This window comes from Bombus fervidus, chromosome 16, assembly GCF_041682495.2.
Source record: "Bombus fervidus isolate BK054 chromosome 16, iyBomFerv1, whole genome shotgun sequence".
Classification (NCBI taxonomy): domain Eukaryota; kingdom Metazoa; phylum Arthropoda; class Insecta; order Hymenoptera; family Apidae; genus Bombus; species Bombus fervidus.
Window position 1 is genome coordinate 4,026,109 of NC_091532.1, and position 23,809 is coordinate 4,049,917.

General features: G+C 33.8%; 3 protein-coding genes and 1 long non-coding RNA gene across 12 annotated transcripts in view; 1 reads left to right on the plus strand and 3 right to left on the minus strand.

Moving 5' to 3' along the window:
- Fid (class I SAM-dependent methyltransferase fire dancer) overlaps nt 1–11,661 on the minus strand; it is a 46,606-nt gene extending 34,945 nt beyond the window's left edge. For all 3 annotated transcript variants that reach the window (XR_011801988.1, XR_011801989.1, XM_072019057.1), the window contains exon 1: nt 11,285–11,661. The gene's annotated coding sequence lies outside the window, so the exon portion shown is untranslated. The remainder of the gene's footprint in view (nt 1–11,284) is intronic.
- Nucleotides 11,662–12,126: 465 nt separating this feature from the next.
- LOC139995515 (alpha-N-acetylgalactosaminidase) lies at nt 12,127–17,098 on the plus strand. Of its 4 annotated transcripts, none has more exons than XM_072019089.1 (8): nt 12,127–12,211; nt 14,300–14,461; nt 15,457–15,631; nt 15,706–15,880; nt 15,951–16,045; nt 16,112–16,471; nt 16,545–16,709; nt 16,790–17,098. In XM_072019089.1, exons 1-8 carry the CDS (start codon nt 12,177–12,179, stop codon nt 16,976–16,978), a joined length of 1,356 nt encoding a protein of 451 aa, XP_071875190.1. In that variant the 5' UTR covers nt 12,127–12,176; the 3' UTR covers nt 16,979–17,098. The 4 variants fall into 4 exon arrangements, with proteins under 4 accessions (XP_071875190.1, XP_071875194.1, XP_071875191.1 ...); XM_072019093.1 differs by lacking the exon at nt 12,127–12,211 and adding an exon at nt 12,761–12,954; XM_072019090.1 differs by lacking the exon at nt 12,127–12,211 and adding an exon at nt 13,676–13,824.
- On the minus strand, nt 12,353–13,685 carry LOC139995521 (uncharacterized). The gene is made up of 2 exons (XR_011801994.1): nt 13,547–13,685; nt 12,353–13,364 (listed from the first exon to the last, which is right to left on the minus strand). It is a non-coding gene; the product is annotated as an uncharacterized lncRNA (long non-coding RNA).
- Pfas (phosphoribosylformylglycinamidine synthase) lies at nt 16,515–23,529 on the minus strand. Of its 4 annotated transcripts, none has more exons than XM_072019055.1 (20): nt 23,400–23,529; nt 22,472–22,750; nt 22,251–22,392; nt 22,031–22,181; nt 21,546–21,936; nt 21,359–21,471; nt 21,016–21,276; nt 20,865–20,938; nt 20,620–20,776; nt 20,189–20,535; nt 19,879–20,115; nt 19,657–19,782; nt 19,361–19,588; nt 19,100–19,298; nt 18,743–19,008; nt 18,458–18,674; nt 18,203–18,382; nt 17,968–18,129; nt 17,605–17,886; nt 16,515–17,356 (listed from the first exon to the last, which is right to left on the minus strand). In XM_072019055.1, the coding sequence occupies exons 2-20, from the start codon at nt 22,738–22,740 to the stop codon at nt 17,181–17,183; spliced, it is 3,978 nt and encodes a 1,325-aa protein (XP_071875156.1). In that variant the 5' UTR covers nt 22,741–22,750; nt 23,400–23,529; the 3' UTR covers nt 16,515–17,180. The 4 variants fall into 4 exon arrangements, with proteins under 4 accessions (XP_071875156.1, XP_071875155.1, XP_071875154.1 ...); XM_072019054.1 differs by lacking the exon at nt 23,400–23,529 and adding an exon at nt 22,864–23,019; XM_072019053.1 differs by lacking the exon at nt 23,400–23,529 and having other exon boundaries at nt 22,472–22,856.
- Nucleotides 23,530–23,809: the final 280 nt, after the last annotated feature.

Below are 23,809 nucleotides of genomic sequence, written 5' to 3' on the forward strand. Positions count from 1 at the left end.
ATTTTATCGAATTACGTACGATCCATCTTGTTTTATTATTACAAAATTATTCCTTATGAAACGAAAGAAACTCCTGCGACGACCTAATATGTCTGTTTCATAAGCATAAAAAATGAATTTTATTTCCAACTTGAACTGAAATTTCAGTGGGCCGAAAGTCGAAGTTTGTTACGTAGACTAAAGTATCTTGCGCGTAATTTTCATCTCGAAGTTAACGAGATTCAAATTTAAACATTCAAAACGAAGAAATACAAACTGACGAAGGAGATGCGAGTATAAATTCGAATACCTACGTTTAAAATGCAAAGTTTAAAGAGTCGAAGTTCTCCAATTTAGACGTTCGATATTAAATATTTGAATAAAAATATCCAAATACGCACATGCGAGGCAAAACATTGAAATTGGAATTTCTAAATTCGCCAACGATCCAGGCTGATTGAAATTCAATGTCAAGATAAACTGTACGCGTCAGGCTTCCCCCTCAAATCTCCAAGAATGCATCGATGCACCAAACAAGATCCACGTCCGCTATGTTCTTCTACGTCGTCTGCGTGAGTGGTGCGACAAAAACTTCACGATGGACGTTACAACTATTAATAAACCGCGGCGAAGAAACGTGAAAACACGTTGGACGAAGGACGAAGGATGGAATTTCTCAGAAAAGTGATCTTAAGTGGTCGTGGGGCAGAAAAAAAATACCAGTGGACATTTCGATCGTAGCATTTTCCACGTGTCATAACTCGTTATGTTAAAAAAAAAAAAGAAGGAAAAATAAAAACCGCGTAGGATGAGAGTCACTCGAATTAATTTAGTTGGCGTTTATCGATGGAACAACGAGGAACGGTTTCGAACCTTGAAAAATACCCGCTGCTATTTCTAACGTTGAAACGGAGTTGCTTTAACGTTGCACGATTGATGTAGAGCCTCCTTTTTGTTTCAGTTGGTACACTTGGCGGCAGATTATTGCAATTTCTCTGGCGCTATTCGGCTCACGCGCGAGAATAGATCGCTCTCTAAAAACTGCTTTCGTTCTCGGAAAAGAATGTCCTCGGCCTATATAACGTTCAAGGATCGATGTTTTGGGATCGATTCTGCTTCTTCGGGAATATTAGGCGTACACGATGTTATATAGCGTTGGTATCATCGCGATATTTTCTGATTTTCTTCGTCTTTCGTTGCTTATAGAAGAGAACTGTAGGAGGAGACTCGGGAACTTTAAACGTGTACATATACAGATAAAGTAGAATCAAAGAACATTGCTGACCGATTTATCTTTTCGTTACTTATTTATTTATTTTAGAAAAACGAACTGTAAGAGGTAATTTAGAAAAGTGAAGTACGCGTGTCTGAGACAAATATAATGGAAAATCGTTAACGACTATCTTTAACTTTTTCAAACTGTTGCACCTTTAAATGTTAAATATCTGGTTGCAATTTCATTTTTAAGATTAGTATCTTGTCTATATTTGGATATGTAAATGCACAAGTACAACGTAGAGTTTCTGTACCATCCAGCCAAGATTGTTTGCTGATAATCGTACGAGGGACAGATTAAGCTTAACGAAATCACGAGCAATTACTTAATTGGCAGAATAACCTTGATTGCACGGGCCTTGTTTTTGTCTTTCCTGTCGTTGCACGTACAGAAAATCACGCGATTCCATATTAAATGAAAAAAGAAAAATGAAGCATAATGACGACCTTCAAATGTTGAAAACTCCTGCAATTACGGGACAATCACGAATGTAACGCAACGCGTTCGACCTCGATCTAAAATCTAAAATATTGTACAACGATTCCAGCATTTTGGCACTCATGCGGATTATACAATTCTTATACACGTAATTTCCCATATTTGTAACATCGGATTTTATTCATAATACCCCGTTCATAAAACATATCTATTGAAACGTTGGAACGATTCCAGTAGAATTTGTATTCCTCGCAAAGGATGAACCACGTCTTCATACAACTCGAGAAGCTGTTACTCGAACGATCTTAATTATCGTCTTTAACGTGCGTTAACTGGCAGATTGTAGCAAACCCTGTCTTGTACGGCTCGATGGCATAAAGAAGAGTAATCGCTCGTAACATCACTTTCTCCATTGGTAAACGAGCGATGAAACTAACTAATGAGACTTCATATTCTATAGTAGCTCATACTATGTACGTATAGCGAGATAGTAAATTATAGCATCAAATAGCGAGGTGAATTGAAGATTGTACATTTTACAAGAAGGACTAATGACTCACGCGATGTGACTGAAATTTTAGACTATCTAAAATTCCTGCCAATTCGTTCCTTCCAATTCAACGTGTATGCTTCGACGTCGAAGCGATTTTATAAATATTGTAATTATTTTTCTAAATACGATTTCATGTACATTATTCGATATGAATAACAGATATAGAATTGCGAACCGGTATCACGGATAATATTATTTAATCTTCTGATGGTGTAATAAAATAACAAAGAATGTAAACCGATCGATTTGGAGAACAATTTTGCTGTATTTTCGGTGTCGAATAGAAATAACGTGGCTTCGATCTTTCATACAAAATAAATACTAAAACTTTCATAGAAAATAAATGAATAATTGCCTATCTAGTTAAATTGTCTAATGATCGTCTATCTAATTAAATCTAGCATTACTTATACATTACTATACGTACTAAAGAGTTGAGATTTGGCAGCAAGTCGTAATACAAAATTAATTCACGATCCGATATATTCGTTGCGTAACAAAATTTCTAGCAATCTATACGTCTTTCTCCGAACAGATTTTTCAGATATTCAACGTCCCAAATATGGCAGTACCTATTGTCTTCCTGCATTTTGTTCCTCGAAGCCACTTTGAAATCTTGAAACTCTGTATAGCCGAGTCAAGCGACAAACAAGCGAAACAAGAAAATTTCACTTTGAAATTGTACAGAGGTATGTAGGTTGCCTTTGACTGAATGTTGAAATTGTTGGAAAAAAGGCTAGCTTTATGGGCCAACGAGCTACGTTTCTTCGCTCAAGATATTAATTTCAAAGCAGGAGAATTGACCTTTATAGGCGAGGCACTTTCAATGTGGCTGATCACGAACGCTCGTGTTCTACTGTTCTCCACTCTCAGACCATAGTTACGATATAGTCCGATCGTTCTCCCTCTATCTCTGCTAGTTCACGAATGGCGACTATCTGATCGTCGAATTTATTTAGAAACGAATTTTGAAACTCATTTCCCACGATTAATAATTAAATTTAATTAGTCTGGATTCTCGGTAGAAAATTAACTGCGAGCCAGGAACGAGAGATCGTACCGTGGAATTGGAAATTTTACTCTTAAGTACTTTCCACTGAGCTTGTTTATCAATTTTATTACTCGCCGATTTGTTTTAGAAACGAATTTCCACGATTTTTGATCGAATTTCAAATTCAAAAAAATGCGAGATGTAAAACTGAGTATTAAAAGATAATTCTCTGCGCTGGTTTAATAAAAAATAAAAATATCTGTATTTAATCGCTCGTTGATCTACGAGTTTCTGCACGAATGCTTCGCAAGCTGAGAATTAAAAATAAAATAATACCTGGAAAAGGCAACGGAAATTACATCGATAACTTGATCGGTGGCTAATTAAATTAATTAATTAAATCGATCGGTAACTTCAATTTCAACCAACGGAGACTGTAAAGTAGAAAGTGATCGAGGAACAATTCGACAAAGCAATCTAATCTATTCCCGATAATCTCGATTTCCTATCTGGTAAATCCAATCTTTAACGATGATCATCCTCCTTAATGGTCCCCTCTTCCTCCTCAAAATTACCCAGTTCCAACCGACGATGGTTAATTTTACGTTCGATTCAACATCACGGCGTACTTGTTCCAAGCAGTAGACGAAAACCACGAAACGAGATGATACGATAGAAAGTATGAAAAGACGGAAGCGGTGACACTGCTGCACCTAGATACACGGTGAGGCTCGCAATCAGATTTTCATCGTGGCCGCGAGCATATTGAATCGACAGGAAAAAAGTCTGGTATCCTTTCTAATCGGACCCACCAGGCACAATAGGAGAGTGTTTCAAGACAAGATTAAAGTCTGCAATTCGGTTCGACTCATGATCGCGACTGAATAAACGGTCGAAAAAAATTAAATATTGTAGCTTTATAAAACCTATCTCCATAAACGGAAGTACATCCTGGATGGAGAGGTTGGTTTCTTTCTTTTCTTTTTCGTGGTGAATGGCAATACATTTTTCTTTTTTTTTTAAAGTCAGACGAATCTTACGAAACATGTACGGTTACGTAATAACAAATGAAAATTGCAGGTAGTATAAAAATATACGGTTGTTGAACAATTATGATCTACAGGAGGAACGTTTAACGCTCGTTTAATTTAGCTTCGTACGAGAAGATCGATCGTAAAAAAATCGATAACTGGATAAACGGATCGTTTCACATTTATTATCCTTAATTTCGTGTTCTATCGTATCTTTCTTTTCCAACACCCTCTTTGCGATATATTACGAACGTATTACGCCCTCGAACGTTACGCCCACGCAATGGCCCTACGAGAATAGAAAAAAGGAAGAGAAGGAGGAACGCATATACCACGAGGGTCATTCGAGAAATCTTTGAACACGGCAACTCTATATTTATAACTGATTCACGCACGCACGTACTGTTATTATAGCGATACGATAAAATCGATTTGGAATTGCAAACTACCCACCAGATCCGCCCCCCTTCCAATGTAAATACAGATGTGCGAGTAACAAGATGCAACGCTCGATACTATTGCTTTCATGAAAAAGTTAATTCAAAAGTATAGATATGCGTAATGCGCACTGAGAAACAAATTTGTCTTTCTGCGTGCGATTTCTGTCAGTAAGATATTTCTCAGCCAGGGATTCTTATTTCCAGTAATATTATGATAGATCGTTATCACTTCGTTAGAAACGAATCACAATTAACAAACGAAATACGAAAATTGTTTGATAACGTCATCTCTATCTCGATCTGAAATTTGAATTTACGATTCAAATTGCTATTTTGCTAATTGCTATATTCTGATCTTGCTATATTCCGTACCTTGCCCTCGCACGTGGTTCTTGCTCTTACGGAAACCAGGAGATCAGATTAAAGAAACCTGACCAACCTTAACGGAACACCTTTCCCACGCGTAGTTCATTCACAAAATACGAACTCCAAGATACCAACACGAAAAACACGAATTATATTTGTTGAAACGAAACTTGGCTTATCGTTTGCTGTAACAACAACAAATTATAGACAGTGGGAAGAATCAGTGAACTGGTTATTATAATCACGGATAACGTCGTCAATCGGCTATTATTATGATAATGAGTGGAAATTAGTTAGAATTAGGTAAAAGCGAAAATAGTTAAAAACAATCCGCCTGTTGTAATCTGTTGTAATCGAACTACGGCTGCTGATATTGAACATAACACTTGAGCAATAAATAAGAGAGAAAAGACAAGAGTTCTCGGCAAATTCGTACCAGAAGTTTCCTTCGAAACTTGCTATTATCCGTAGCGTAGCTCGTATCTTTCACACGTTACATGGGGCGACGAACTTCGAAACGCGTTGTAACTACGAGAATTACATTCAACGTGCAACGCTTGGTATCTTTTTCAAATAAATTTGTTATATTATTTTCGAAAACGATTGTTCGTAAGAAACGTAGCGCCGTATCAAACGTGTACAGTTCGCGAGAGATATAAATCATACAAATATCGTAACCGTTGATAATAAATCGAATTCGACAATGGAAACTTTCCATCCTCTGCGTATTCTGTGTATTTCAGTGCTATCAGCCGGTTGTTCTTATCGGGAGTTGCAAGAAATGCCAAAGTGATCGTAATAAGCGGATTCCGCTGTAACTGGAATTCTACCCTAAGTAGTTCAAGTTCGTTATATCTCGATCGTTGCTTTTTTCCCCTCGCTTAACTGATCCGCCCCAATAATTCAACTACTAAACTTCCGTAGAAGTAAAATCAAAGTTTCAACGGTCGATTCTATCCCCGTGCAGCCAGCGAGAACAGGGTGGTTATGGGGCCGTTTATTCCGCGCGGACTGTTCTAAAAATAGGAAGACAGAGAGCGTTGGTGAATCGCGTGTACGACTGAGTCAGAGAAGTGGATAGCTAACGTATAAGAGAGAGAAAGAGAGAAAGAGAGAGGGAGAGGAAGGGAAATAGAGGGTGGTAATCCGATGACGAGGAAACAGAGACGAAGAAGGGTCAGGGCAAGGGTGAGCGAAGGGTGGGAGAATGGGTGGGTGGAAAACTCAGCCAGCCACGAACGATTGAAATACTCGGCTGCGAGGGTGTAAAGGGGCGTCAGCAGTGACGTGGTGACGATAGCGAAAAGTGGGGATAGCCCGGCGATGCGATATGGTGTATAGCGATGGCTTCGAGCCAACTTCCTGGCATGACTCATATCAATCCCTAAAGAAGATTACGTTCGTTACGGAAAACACGTTGTTCGTTCATACGTAACCATATTATTTATTTGAACTTCTTGAAGGAGCATCAAATTGACCGCGGCAATCTCTTAAATGTCGATATCTCTTAAAAATGTTACAATTAAAACATAATAACATTAGACACAAATGAAATTAGACGTCCTATCGTTGTTCGATACGAGACGAGAAGTAGAAGGAAAAGTTATTAAACGCGTAATTGGGAGATGAGAAATAGGAGAAACATAGGAGGATCAAGGCAAGGAATAATTATTTCTCTTATGTTTCGTTTATATCTGTTCAGAGTGTATTTATAAGCGTCGGAGAAGACAGATGATATTGGAAAATGTTTTGAAATCTCCGAGAGAAATATCGTACACGTACGTAGCTCGGTTAAACAAAAGCTCGATGCATATGCATAAGTCTCAAAAGGTTTATTCAGATGGAAATGAAACACTGTCTTTCTTCGTATTTCTTTCACTATATCTAGAACCGTGTCTGTTATTCGTTTTATAATACACATGTGTTAGTACGTTGCGCAGATATTACAGACTTTTTAATCATTCGAAAATAATATCGCGAAGAGTGAACTGACGAGTGAATCGAGCAAGTTCGTAGTAAGACAGCTTTGACTCGTAGAGTCTTCCATCATCTTACGAATTCGTCGTTGAGAGCTTGGCAGCGTTCTATAATTTTACTGTATCGATAAATAATACGAGATGATAATCTGATTTTTCTGGATTAATTTTTCTATTGATATATTTTCTCTATAATTCGGCTAGAATATGCTACACGTTTAAATAATGTGCTTTTATCGCTAATAAACAGTCGGAAGCGATTGAAAATTGTATACGACAGAATCAAGCTTTGAAATCACGAGATCGTCATCTCCATCGTTAGTAGCGATGGTAGCGGAGGTGGTGCTGAAAAGTTCTTGCAACCATGCGCCAACGAGGATGATCCCGTAGGTGGTGAACGTGGTAGTGATATCAACATGGTAGCAAAACATTGATTCTCAACTTGCTACTTTGTACTTTACCGAGTAGATACAGTTATCAATTCACTTTTATTACTCATTTCGTTACTATACGAATTGATGAAAAACTAGCAATTTACTAATTTTAAACGAAATGAAATTCCTCTTATAAGTCAGGTAATATAAACTTAATTTAGAAATTAATCTCTATTATATTCGGCTATCTCGTGTGAAATTATGCAGACGAAACTAAAAATAAGACGATATTTGAACTACAAATGATTACTAAAACTAGAGTGAATTAAAAAAATTAATTTACACACCTACTAATTATGTTATAATTATTAAGTTAATATATGATCGATTAGAGTAAATAATTAATATCGTTAAATATTGATCGCTAAGAATTATTTATAATTTGGCTCGTAAATGACCTACAAAATTATTTGAACATCGATACAGAGAATAAGGGATTAACGAGAGCACTCGAAATGCTTGGAATCTCGGATTTAATCTGATTCGCGAGGAAGCATCGGATTATTCCATTAGCATTATAAGTACCTCTTATTTCATGGAAGCTACGTTTCAGTTGAAAGCTGATGTTTAAATGCCTAGTCCTATTGAAAGCTACCTGTTACGTATATCGTTCGAATAAACGATAAACGCAAAGAGAAAAAGGAAGAGAAGAGACGATCGAAGAGAACGAGATTTCCTACCGAAGGATAATACTTTTCAGTCGTGATACGATATTGAACAGAGACTAACAGAAGCCCTTCTTAACCTAGTATGCAAATAGAATCTGCAAATGTAATCTATAATCTCGGTCGTACTGTCCGCCCGTGTGATTCTCTAAATACCTTCGAATAATATTAAACAGGCTCGTGACTAGGAATCGTCACGATGAGAGTCTACCAAAGAAAATTTCCATTGGCAGAGAATTATTGCTAAAAGAAAACTTATTCACAGAATTTATGTATAGAGAATTTATGCCTAGAAGAAGGTTGCAGAAATTAGAGAGACGTTAGAATCTCAAATTCTTGAACTTTCAAATTACTAAATTTTTCAATTAGCAAATTTTCAAATTTTTTACTTCAACAAAATTTGGATAATCTGAATCGTTGAATCTTGAAATCTTTTAGTTCTTAAATCTCGGAAATTTTTGCTTTCACAAATTTTTCGATTCAAGAATTATCAAATTTTTGGAATTCTCAAGCGATCGAACATCTGAATCTCCGATTGCTCGAACTTTCAAAGTTAATCTAATTTCTAGTCGACTCGAAGATTTGTTTCTAATTTCTTCTTGAAGAAAATTGCCTGCAAAAATGTACAAATTACGTACACTTAACACAGCAAAGACTAAAAGTTTATGTGCGAAACGTTACGATCCATAGCACGCCTGGTTCGTAAAGGTAATTTGACAAATTACCGCACGGTAATGACCCGATTCGCTGGCTTCGCTCTAACAGCTTGTTAACAAAGTTCCATTTTCAAACCGACCGAATCGGCTTCGTGAAAATCATAAATGAAACATTTCCATTAAATTCTGAAAAGACGATGTGCCTTTGTTTTCCAATTTCATTTCCATGAAACAACTTTTTAATTCACTTTCCATAATAATTATTCCATTTTCGAATCTCCAAATGATCAAATGTTTAAGCATTCAAATTTTAAAAATCGTTTTAAATCCTATTTTTAAATTTGTAATTATCTCTTAGAAATTCGTTAATTTATAATTATGATGAACTACGAGTAATATAAAGAAGCTGATAGTTTTCTTATAAATGCACTACAGTATATAAATTAATTGAATAATAGTATATACAAAAGATTAGTTCATTTATAAAAAAATTATCAACTTATAATCGTCGATTTCAATACGTTGGTCTTTCTATACTTGAATATATACGTATATATAAGTAGAGTGTAGGACTAAATTCCATGACGTCATCAAGCGCCAAGGAGAAGAAATTCTACCAAGAAAGGAGAAGGAATTTGAGAATCACTGCAACAGAGATAGCCACTAATGGGCAAAATAGTGGTGGTGGCACCGATAGTGGGGATAAGGGGTTGTGGAGGTTGCTCGTCAGTGGTGGTACGCAGAGGCAACGTGCTAGCCGTGTGAGGGGAAGCAGCCATGAATGAAAGTAGCGCGTATCGATTTACCCGCGCCGCCCTAGATAAAATATGGTAAATAGTGAGCCGAAATGGGCTACGAACGAAGAACGTCATCGCGCATAAACGCCACTTATTTGTCCAGCTATCAAGTATTTTCCTATTCGATTATACATAAACGCCACAGTTCGAATTTTAATACCTATCATACATACGAACATAGCAAAATCATCCATGGGAAAAGTGTAGAACAGAACCGGATCATGATAGAAAAAAATGAATAGCAGATTCTTTTGCAAGAATACTCAGGGCGAACCTCTTAATGCATATTCCGCAAGTTAAACAGATTGTTAGTATACGGATACGAAGAAGAATTTTATATAATTGTTGAATTCCTGCATAAAAGAATATCATTCGATTCATATTGAACGGTTGCTATTACTCTGCCAGTATGAACGATACGTCCATATTTAAGCTACCTTTACTTCTGAATAATTTACATGGTTCGCGTAGTACACAGGAATTACGTACCACGTTAAAGTCATACGTCATATGTGTGCTACGTACATCACACACGCGCAGCACTGTAATAAAAAGTAATTCAAGGTGGACGCTCATGACTGCGAGCAAATGTGACCAACTTTTACGCAGTTGACAAATTGACCGATAGTAATCGTTAAACCGGCTACGAATTTTCACGTCCCAATCTCGCTCTCATTTCAACAAACGAAAAAATTCAAGAAAAACTTCGGCAAAGAGATTGAAACGGGAAATTCTTGTGCATTAATAACTTTTTCATAATTCTTCCAAACTTAAGAAATTTTTAGACGATCGAAAAGCACAAATATAACCTGAAACAATAACTATTTTATTCTTACTTCGATATTGATATACTGCCGGTATAACTTTATAAAATCGCAAAAAAGTTTGCATTATTTTAATCGAGCATAAAGTCGAACCAGACATAGATTGTAAAGCGAAATGGAAATTTGCAAAACGTTTTACTAGACTCAGGAAATGTGGACTTCGATGTAACACAGATCAATGGAACGATCGCAGCGCTATACGTACTTATGTCACTACCTAAAATTATTGTCCTGGGGTGCCGCCATTACCCATTCATGCGATTTGTCCGAGTTCCTTGCGCGTCAATGGCACCGAAATCTACCATTCAAAAGAACGCCCAGCCCCTTTACGATAACGCACAACATCGAGCTCCGACTATTGCTCGAATTCAACGAAAATTATAGACAGAAACACACCACCTCTGAGTCACTGATCTCGTGAAACACTTCCTAGATGCCCCTATACGCTATGTGATGCACCAACAGATTGCAGATGCATCCTACCACACGATCTACATATAATTACTAACCATAAAAAGTTTCTCTAGATTAGCTAACCTAAAATACCATGAATTTTCATAATCCAAAGATTAACCCAATACCTTTTTAAAACACATTTTTTCGTTAAATCTGTCAACATGACATCTGAAACGTCACTGTGACATCCATCGAAAAGCAAACTAATCAACGTCGATCTTAGATATCGAAACATTCTATTAATCGTTTAATGAAGCTTGTATATCTGCTATAATTGCAATGTAGTATCGAATCGCGAAAAAGAAAAGCACCTAACGAAATAAAACGCAACCCTTGTTACGAAATCTGACAAGCAATGGCATACAGGGACGAAGGATGAAAAATCAGAAGATGTATGCGTACCTGGGTCATGACAGGGGTGGTATCTTCATGTTCCCATGGAGGCTTAACACAGTTGATCGTCAATGCGGTAATATATCCCGGTGTCGTCGGACGAGAACGATGCCACTGCAATGGTTCGCCACCACTTCCACGCCATAACACGTCAGAAACGCGCGACGAGTTACTCACATGACATGTCGCATCGGCAGGATTAAACCGATGAACCGTTTGATAAGCGGTTCGATTGACGTTCGACACGCGACACGAGAAAAATTTATGCGACCGGAGTACGGCGAGCACGTTTTCGTTTACAAGGTAAAACCGACTGTCCCTCCAGCAGCCCCGCGTTAGACGGTGGCTGCGGGATTGTTGGGGGTTGGGAACGACCGAACGGGAACAAGGAAGAGGTTAAACAAAGAAAGGCATAGCGCGAGTGAGATGGACAATTAATAATTTGGGGGTGTGACGCGCCGCGGCGCCACATTCGAACCTCGCTCGCGTAATTATCCAATAATTTGAAAAATATTGTTGTTAGACTGCGGATTTTTACACATTTATGGGGAACTTAAGAAAACAAAAATATACGGAATGTGTATAATATGCAAAAGAATGTAGTATGCGAAGTTTTATTTTTTTATCACATATGGTATTATTTTTCTCACTTTGATAAACTACCGCGTATTGTGTTTGCAATGATTTATCAACCTCTCGATATATATTCAGAAAAGTTTAAAAATGAATTCAAATATTACTTTTATCGTTATCGTTCCGTAAAAAATAAATAGCAGCACGATAGAAAAATTTGTTATCTATAGAATACGAAAAATTATGCGATAGCGAAACAGTTGTTTGTGTACATTTGTCTTATCTATACAAATTCCCAGGTATATAAACGATACACGGTGTCTAAAACATGCGTTTGGTGTCAAAATCATTGTGCTATAACGAGTAAGTGTGTTCATTGAAAGATACCAAGGCGAAATTGAATATTAAAAGTTCCTTTTGAAATCGTCATTCAGTAATCCTATAGATTTCATAGATACACGTAATATAAATGACATAATAAGTATCAATAATAAATGCCAAAGATTTTATTGTTTGAGTTTATTAAATCGAGTTTATTTAGATCACATATAATGATGGTTATGTAATAACAATCCAACTATTTACTTAATAAGAAGAAATTTAATATATCATCAAAATCTCTTAAAAAGATTTATAGACTGATTATCATTTGAATATGTATTAAAAATCAATCTTGTTATCGACTTATTACGATTGTAAAAGCATCCATATTTTCATATAATTTTTTTATTTACAATTTTCTTTTCGTTTGCAATATTAAAATTTTTAGGATCATTATTTTACTTCATATTCTTGTTTACAGAATTTTAATTAGAAAATATTTTTAAATCGATATCACTACAATATCATCAGTCGATAAAAGGATATTTGAATTCATCTTACTACTATTGATTTTTCCATTCGATTAGATAATCAAAATGAAAGTATGGAAAGTTACGTTGCCAGTTGCCGTAAAACCGGTGGAAACCAGGAGTCGGGCTCCAAATAACGCCTCCATCATTTTTTAAACACATTTTTACTTTTCATAAAGGACTATCTTGCATGATGATTAAAAAATAAATAATAGATAAAAAATTACATGACATTTCTTTGTAGATATATACAAGGTAAACAATTTCTTTTTATATAATATTTATAATATCTCTTTATGTTTCATTTTTGTAACTTTTTCACATATTCTCCAAGCTAATAATACTCGAATCTTAAAGTTGCGCGTTCCAAGCGTCCGCCTTCTATTGGAATTCAACATGTCTCGTTACTCGTTATCCCTCTCAGTCACTGAAATGTCAAGTTTATATTCGCGTATGCAACTCGTATACGAACATTCCTAGTCTCGTAAACCGCTGTAATTCTCGAATGAACGTTTGTCAGCTTCCTCGAACTTCGAGGCTCGAAGTTAATAACCATTCATCCGTTTAATCACCAGATTATTACGTGACAATTATTTTTCTCTTTACTTCTTATCATGTTTCCACAAAATAGATTTTTCCTATTAAAATATCTCGAAAAATACACCCTTCGATTCAATATAACAATAATTTGTAATTGAAAATAAAATATTTTTCAGTTGAAAAGAATTTATAGAATATGTGTACCGAAAGATTAAAGCCTGGTACAAACAAGCGACGCAATCTTATTACAACGACAATGTTATGCAAAACAATTTGATAACTTCATCATACATATTTTTAAGGATGCAGTACACGCATTCACACAATTCTGTTATTAAATATGTTGAATGTCGCACGATTCAAATTAATCCACGTGTACACCGAAGATACATTCCGTCAATTGTTTTACATGCGCTAGAAATATTGACGTCTGACAGCCGTTCATGGCGGCATGCAACGTGTTAAAACTATAAAGCTGCTGAGTGCCAAATCGTAGTGTCCCCACTGTAAAATCGTAACAGCATCATGTAGTTCATCCTCAAAAAACTTACATATAGCACTTGCAAAGTACAACGATCGCTCGAGGTAATCAAAGATGAAGGAAATTCGCGACATAAAATAGTTGCGATTGTCTTTGCTAGGCGTAATTGTACTGTAATAGTTACAACGGCGATTTAATGCGTTAGTATACGAAGCTGCCTCGTTATGTGTACGAAAGGAAATCAATGTTCACACTACTGAAGCACGCGGTGATTGTGTGTAAAAATGAAATGGGGCATTGGGTGAAAGTACTCTTGGCTTGGAGGTCTTATATCAGATCAGTCTGCAAACAGCCGTGCAGGATGTGGATGGCGATGCTGCTTTGCTCCTAATGATCAGATCTTTTTGCTACTTAGACTCCGACGGTGTTTTTTCTTTTTGTTAAATTATTCGAGATTTTCCAAGCATTATGCTACCGGAATCATAAAATCAGTGATAATTTAGTGTTTGGTGTTTTTTAAAAATTGGTGGAAAGTTTTTCTTTTCAAATAGTTAGAAAGAAACGTGTTCGTTTTTGCAGAATGTCGCAGATTATATGGATATGGTGTTTGATTGTGTCAGTGGCAGATTTGACATTGGCCCTTGAAAATGGTCTGGTGAAAACACCACCCATGGGCTGGCTCGCCTGGGAACGATTCAGGTGTAACACAGACTGCAAAAATGATCCAGATAATTGTATCAGGTAACCGTTGCTCTTTTTTGTTTCTTTCTGCACATTTTTTTCAATTGAATTTCGCAAGCCTGTTTCAGTTGATATTTGTGAGTATGTTATACATTGGAGCATTATCTACTCTCTATCTGAATGATATTTAACATTATAATGTGATTCTTGAAGATAAAGTGAAACTTCATTAGCATCTTTGTTATATACCTTTATGTCTACAGATTAATATTACAAATTCTAATTCTTAATGGTAGCAAGAAAAAATATGATATGATTTATAAGTGTCTTATGAATTCTTTTTGGATTGTAAATATACAAACTTTGAAACTTTTCTTTTTGTTTTAATGTTGTTTTGAATATAAAATATTATTCATTATTTATGTAAATATAATGCAATAATACTTTTGCATTTTGAAATGCTTTTGGTCGCAAAAAACATATGTCAAAAATATTTTATTGGAATTTTTAGCTTTTTTGTATTTATAGACATACATATGAAGAATTTTTAATTTGATATACATTTAAATTGTTTTGTTGTGTAATGTGTTTATTTATAATATCAAATACACTTTCAAAGTTGTATATTTTTTCTTAAATCTATAGTAATTTGTTTATTATTATATTCATTATTAAACTATTCAACATCAATAATAATAGAATATTTAAAAAAAGAGAAATATCATATTGAAAATGTTCAAAGATGGAAATACTGAAATCATGAAATTATAATTATTCAATTCACAAGATACCAATTAGAATAAATTGCAAGATATTAAATATGATTCATCAATATCTGACCTTAAGAATGATTCTTAATAACTTAACTTAGAGCTATGTTATAGCCATTATATAAATCTGTATTCTAGTCCAAGGAATTTTATTAGTAACAAAAGATTAATATATTACAAGTGAAGCATATTTTAAGATATAACGAATTGCAAATTTAACAGAATCAAATTTAACAGAAATGAATCTGTTTAAAATTATGAGGAATATATTTTTATACTTTATAGTGATCGGCTCTTTCGTACAATGGCAGACATTGTTGTAGCAGAAGGCTATGCAGAAGTTGGATATGAATATATCAATGTTGATGATTGCTGGCTGGAGAAAGATAGAAGTGTTAATGGTCAGCTAGTGCCAGATAGGCAAAGATTCCCGTATGGTATGAAAAATCTTGCAAATTATGTAAGTTCTAATATACCATTCGACTTTTTTCCACAAGAATTACAAACTTATTGTTATATATTTCTGTTATATAGATTCATTCAAAAGGTCTTAAGTTTGGAATTTATGAGGATTTTGGTAACTACACATGTGCTGGATATCCTGGAATATTGGGGTACTTAGAAACTGATGCTCTTACTTTTGCATCATGGGATGTTGATTATGTAAAATTAGATGGATGTTATTCACATCCTTCAGAGATGGATAGAGGTATAATTAAAACATCAATAATTACATGTTTATTGAAAGAGATCTAACTATAATTCATGAAAAATTATAGGATATCCTGAATTTGGATTCTATTTAAACCAAACTGGTCGACCAATGGTATATTCCTGCAGTTGGCCAGTTTATCAAATTTATGCTGGCATGCAGGTTGGTACTGATATAATATCATTGTAGACTGAAAGCTATAAAATTCTAAGTTGCACAAAATTTTAGCCAAATTTCACTGCTATAACAGAACATTGTAATTTATGGAGAAATTTTGATGATATACAAGATTCGTGGAATAGTTTAGAGACCATAATAGATTATTATGGAAATAATCAAGATGCAATAGTACCAAATGCTGGTCCTGGTCATTGGAATGATCCTGATATGTTAATTATTGGAAATTTTGGACTAAGTTATGAGCAGAGCAAAACGCAAATGGCGTTATGGGCAATATTAGCAGCGCCTCTATTAATGTCCGTTGATCTACGAACAATTAGGCCCGAGTACAAAGCTATTCTACAAAATAGGAAAATCATTGCTGTAGATCAAGACCCGTTAGGTATACAGGGTCGACGAATTTATAAAGTTAGTAAATTCATTTCTTATGTGAATAATTGACACCAAACTCGAATGTATGTAAACTTTATTATAATTTCAGCACAAAGGTATTGAAATTTGGGCAAGACCTATAACTCCCGTTTATCAGAATTACTACTCTTACGCCATAGCGTTCGTAAACAGAAGAACAGATGGTACGCCGTCTGATGTATCCGTTACGTTAAAAGAACTCGGATTACAATATCCTGGAGGATACAATGTAGAGGTATGTAATTAAAAATTTAATACAAATTTTCGCTTGACCGTTTGTAATAAAATGTTAATGGTAACTATTCATATTTGTAGGATCTATATGAAGATGTGAATTATGGCATTTTAACGCCGCAAACAAAAATAAAAGTCAAAGTTAATCCTTCCGGAGTTGTGATATTACGGTGCGATTTACATTTAGAAGATATTTTCTCCACAAATCAATTTTCGCAATTTACGCCGTCAAATCAATTGTTCAAAGTTAGACAGAACTCATTTAAATAATACGAACTAGGTGTTAACGAATTTAATCTGTAATTTACATCTCTTTTTGTAATATTTGATAAAAGAACGTTACCATACTCTGTTAAGAAAGTAGGAAATAAAGAATTTTGTAATCTGTAATACTCTATGATTTGTTAAACAAATTACATTATTTACACATTGACTGCATTAATGCAAGATATTATAAAAAAAAGTTATTGTCTCAATCTTTTGTTACACACCACGCGTATGCATTATCGAAAATGCGTTGCCATGGCGAAATAGTATAGTCCCAATTAGATGGTTTCCAAGGCCATTGCCATATTTGTGAACACCGTTCAGGATGTGGCATCATTGCTAAGTGTCGTCCATTCGCAGAGCAGATACCAGCAATGCCCTCTGAAATTAATCATAAATATTATATAGATCGCAAGATTAATTGTATATCACCTGACAAAATTTCGTTATTATTACTCTTTTTGTATTATTTGCAAATGAATAGCTGTATATAAGGCAAAATTAAAGTATCTTTGTAGATTTATAAAAAGACAAACTCCATGAAAGATTTTGAAGACAAATCATGTTATGTAGCTAACCCCTATTTTTAATATTATATAATCTAAAAGAAATATTTAATCAAATAATACCTGTACTTCCATTAGGATTAAGTGGATATCGTTCGGTTGGATTACCATAATCATCAGTATATTTAATAGCCAAGCAATGACTTTCCTTTAGTTTCTGTAAAACCTCGTTATTTCTAAACGTAAACCTTCCTTCACCGTGAGCGACCCATACACCTAAGACATTATTTTCCATTCCATTTAACATGATCGATGGCGATTTATCAATTCTAACGGTACTCCACCGACATTCGAATCTTTCCGATACATTATGGCTTAGAAAAATATCTGGTTGTTTAGTATCATCTGCAACACAAAAAAGCGATTAAAAACATTAATTGTATTTAATAAATTTATAAACCTGTTCTTTTAATGATAAAATAGTACCGTCTTCATTTCCTATCAATCCTAACAAAGACATTAATTGGCATCCATTGCAAACTCCTAAACTAAACGTATCTTTTCGAGAAATAAATGATTTTAATTGTTTTTGAAGAGATGGATGGAATAAAAGACTCGCAGCCCATCCTTTAGCAGAACCCAAAACATCTGAAATAAATTTAAATTAATTTTTATTCGTTTCCATTTTGTAAAACAAAAATTAATCTATTTAATAATTTACCTGCATAGCTGAAACCACCAGGGAATACAACTCCTCTGAATCTATCGAATGTGACTTTATTTTTTAACAGGTCTTGCATTGTAACATCCCAAACTTCGAAACCCGCATCTATCAAAGATGCTGCCATTTCTCTATCACCATTTATGCCTTCCTCTCTTATTACAACAACTGGAATGTTTGCTGTAGAAATGGCAAACAAATATAAATACGATCCAGCAATTTTTATATTTTGTATTGAATCAAATCTTTACTAACAAGATAAATGTTTGTAAATTGCCGTAGATCTAACGTCAGGATTAAATGTTAATTTATAGCATGGTGCAGTTCTATCTTGTAATCCACTGAATTCTTGAAGTGCACATTCAACATTCATTTGTCGACGTTCCAATTGATAACTCGTCTCTTCCCATAGACTCATTAGCGGTAATACTGTTGAATCCAGAAAGATCTTCTCTTGTACTTGAACTTTTATCTAAGAATATAAAATATCTATTAGATAAACATAATTTTGTGAATTTACGCAATGTATAAAATACATGCTTTCGATGACAATCCAAATCCTTCCGATCGTCCAATTAAATATACAGGAACATCAAACTGGTTAAATACTTCCAAAACATAATTGTAATTTATTGAATCAATTTCTAGTATCCATCCTACTTCTTCGGTAAATAAAATTTCAATAGGAGATCCTGATTTATGAGAAATATTCACGTTCATTCCAGATATACCAGCAAAGCACATTTCAAGCAGGCATGTAATAAGTCCACCATCGCTAATATCATGGCCTGCTAGTACTTTTCCCTCTGTTGTAGTGAAAAATATTTCAAATACTAGTAATTTCCTTCATTGAAGTAGAAGAATAAATTTCATAAATTACTTTGGTTATTAAGTCACCTGCAATTAATTGTTGTATAGCTTTGAAAGCATTCTTTAACATGTCAACACGTTCTACATCTGGAACTTCGTTTCCGAGGGATTTATAAACCTGAGCCAAAGCTGTGCCACCAATTCGACTTTTTCCATTTGATAAATCTAAAAATAATATGTAACCATTTTTTCCAGCTGCAGGAGCTTTTAAATCGGGTGTTACTACCTATAATAAAAATATAATAGAAAATAACATTAAATATAAAAGTCAAAGTAATTTCAACTTACTTGTCGTATATCGGGACAAGGAGCGTAGCAAGAAATCACAAGTGTACCAGGCGCTTTAACAACATCCTCCCCAATTCGTGCAGCCATGCTAAGAGAATCCTTTCCTCCATCAATTGCGATTCCTAATTCATTCATAATTGAACACATAGCAGAACATGCATCATATAAAGCTGCACCTTCTCCAGGTAATTTAGCAGCCCACATCCAATTTCCGCTGCATTTAACGTCCTAAATATATAAAAATAAGCTATATTAAGAATAAAAATTTATTAAATTAATACATACTCATAAATTACCTGTATATTTGAAATTCGTGCAAAAACTAAATTACTCAACGCTTCTGCTACGGTCATGCGGGCTCCAGCTGCTGGATTTACGAGGCCTTTTATCGGTTGTTCTCCGATAGAAGTTGCTATACCAACCTGTAGGATAAAACACATAGTATTGCGTTTGCTGCATTTTTGTTTAATTTTGATTGATTTTATTTTTCTTATTTGTTTATTTTTTATATTTTTTACCGTAGAGAAATGAGATATTGCTGTCACAGCAACATTGGCAAGGGGAGTATGCAGAGGACCAACACATTGCTGTTGTGCAATTAGTCCAGTAACACAGCGATCAACTTTGTTAGTTAAATATCGTTTGCTTCCTACTGAAGGCAATCGTAGGACTCTTTCTAAGATATCTTGTACAGTTAGATTTACGGGCAACTTGATAGCAGGTAACTGAGTTACTTGTCTTTGCAGATTAAAAGACTATAAAAGTACAAAAAAACTATCACTTAAACATTATTACATTTAATTTATTTTATTATATTTTCACTTTTACCTTTTGAGGCATTTTTCCAAGTACTAATTCTAAATCTAACTCGACTGGGTGCCTCGATTTATGTTCGTAATTTTCATTTAGATATTTCGATGAATCACAATTATCCTCTTCTGAAAGAATGATTTTCCCATTTCCTGTGACAATCCCTACAAAATTAATGGGACATTTTTCTCGCGCTGCTATTTCGTTAAGTAAATTACTGCTTTCTGATTTGCAAAGAATTGCGTCGTTTTCTTGATATTCGGCACCCCATAATTCCAATGTACTAATGCTTGGATCGCCTAAGTCAAATTTCTTTGTGAAGATTACTGCACCCATCGGTTCTACTAATTCTTTTAGAACGTTGCCTAATGTAATTTCAAACAATTAATAATTCAACATTATAATATACGATCTAATTATATCCTGATCTTTTAAGAATGTTTATTTACCATTGCCTCCAGCCCCTTGATCATGTATACTAAGTATTGGGTTTTGCTGTCCCATCTCAATACAAGCACGAACAACTCTATTCAATTTTTGTTCCATCTCAGGATCACCTCTTTGTACGGCTCCGAAATCTAATTCTGATCTATTATCACCTTGCACCTAACAAAATAATAGATTTCGTAATTTTTAATGGATCATTAAGAACGTATATTAATCAGTTACATTATTCTTTGGAATATAAAATTACCTCAATTGAACTAGCTGAACCACCTCCTACGCCTATTCTATAAACAGGACCACCAATTTTAATGACTTCCATACCTGATATATAAAAATTTTTAATTTTTCTTTTAATGTCATTGTACAAAGAAACCATTTAAATTTTATTTTCTACTCACCTTTCTGTGGCAAAATTTTTTGAGACATATTGGCATCCATGGTACCCAACCCTCCACTAAACATTATGGGTTTAATCCATTCACGTCGCACACCAACTTCATCCGTCATACCGAATGAACGAGCAAAACCAGATATGACTGGTTCTCCAAATTTATTGCCATAATCAGATGCTCCATTGCTAGCTTCAATTATAATCTCTAATGGAGAAGCCATATTGTTGGGATATTGTAGATTCTTTTCCTCCCATGGTAAATTGTAGCCTAAGAAAGAGATTGATAATTTAATGAAAATAGGACGTTTTCCTATTTTTATAAAAGTAAATAAGCTATATAAAGTACAAACCTGGAATATGCAAATTACCAACGGAATAACCGGCCGTTCCAGCAATGTAATATCCTCCCCTACCAATTCCTTGAATATCTCTCAATCTTCCTCCAGTTCCAGTTGTAGCTCCACTGTAAATTGAAATAATATTTATGAAACATATTATAGAGTGAAATACATTATATGAAATTTCTAAATTATTTACCTAAATGGAGCAACACCGGTTGGGAAATTATGAGTCTCTGCAGTGAATATCAAATCTTGATCTACATTTTCCAAACAGAAAGGACTACATGTGTAAGTCTTCATTGGACGTAAAACTTTTGTTTGAAAGCCCTTAATCGCACTGCTATTATCACTAAATTTAATTGTATTGTTTGGATTGGAATATTTTTGTGTCTCCATAATCATATCAATTAAAGATTGTTTCATCTCTTCATCATCAACGATCATTCGACCTTTGAAAAACCAGTGACGACTGTGTTCACTATTAGATTGTGCTAAATCAAAGCACTCTACACTAGTTGGATTGCGCTTTAATTTATTAAGAAATAGATCTGTGTAAAAATCTAAGTCCCAATTGTCAAATGCTAAACCTAAATAAAATTTTTAATAAAATGTTTAAATAATATTGAAAATGATCTTTAAGTTACCTATTATCTTTTATTATATTTCATTTTGAATACATACCTAGTTTCAAATTTACTTTTTCTAATGCTATTCTTCCTTCTTCCAAGACATTAACTTCAAACCAATTTTCTGGTCTAAATCCATGATCAAAAGTTTCTATTGGTTTCATATATCTACATTCAGTCATCTTGTCATGCAGTACATCTGTTATCTAAATAAATAAACAAATGTAAGAGATGTATATTTCTTATATTCAATAAATACTATTCTATTTACACACAGCATCTTCAATTTCTTTATCAATTACTCCATTGTGTTTAATACAGTATCTAGTTACTGCTTCAATTCTTGTCACTTTGTCTAAATACACAGATCTGCAAATTGATACAGCATTGCTACAAAATGCTGTAGAAAAATTCAATCTGTAACAACGTAAAAATTATTTAATTTCAATTTTAAATATTATTGTTAAATAGTTAGTTTTTTTATCACTTGTCTTACCTTGGTCCAATTTCAATAACAAAGCAGTTATTTAATTTTTTATCAAATGCACTGAAATTCTTCAAACTTTGTGATTCCAAAGGAGGAGTTAAAATCCATTTTAAGATTGCCAATTCTTCTGCATTCAGAGGTTCTTTAACTTCAATATAGTAACACAATTCAGTTTCCAAGCCACTAATCAGATTTGTTATTTGAACAAGACTGTTAAATTTGCTTTTAAATTGACCTGACTTTAAACCAGGTACTTTGTAGAACCTTATAATATCCATGATCTAAAAACTGAGAATTACAGAATGATAGAGTACATAAAAGAATTAAAAAACACAATACAAAAGAACAAGAGTAATAAATACAACAATATAATATGATATATTAAACTGATAATTAATTACAATTATTAAGACCCCCTAGAGTGAACTGGCAAGCGAGTCAGTGAATTATCTTAATTTATCAGTGTAATAATTGCAAAATAGTATGCTTGTATCATAACAATAATATCAAAAGTGTGAGTTGGGGTCAAAAGAGCATGTTACTCAATATAGTATTCTCTGTTTCTACTGAAATTATATATTTCGACTGTATTTTTTATTATTAAAAATAATTAAAAATTAAATACTTTTGAATATTTTCGATTATGAAATATAGATATTGATACCATTTAAAATCTTTAAACGAAACTAATAATACTTGGATTATATTTACGTCATGTTTTAAAAAACAGACGTTATCGTACTAGCTATAAACAAATAGAAAAATACATTTTCGTAAACATGTAACACAAGGAAACAAGAGTATAAAGTTCTATGGAAGAATATTATTGTCAAAAATATTTTAAACACAAATAAAATAATCGAATTGCACAATAGGATTTTAAGTTAAATTATGTAGTATTAAATATCGTCAAAATAATAGTTGAAAATAAAGTTACTTGCTATTAACGATGTTTCATGTACAACATATATACAATATATACAAATAGTTTATTTTATTTTCTGATCTCTCAAGCAACAGGTTTCCACGTGTTATGGAATTATTCGAATTAATGAAACGATGCATAACCTTACTGTTTTTTACCACGTGCATTTTTGTTTGTCAATAGTATACCTACATTTTTGATATAAAAATTTTGATATAGATAAAGATTTAAAAATAATAAAAGAACATTTCAATATTTTAATTTAATTTATCGATCCTGATATAAGTAGTAACTTCTCTTTTTCGTATAAAGATGAATATATGTATTTTATAAATTGTTTTGTTATGAGTGTATATATTTACAGATACATAAATATTATAAAATTTATATTGGAAATAAAAACCATTAAAGTGCTTTTTGAA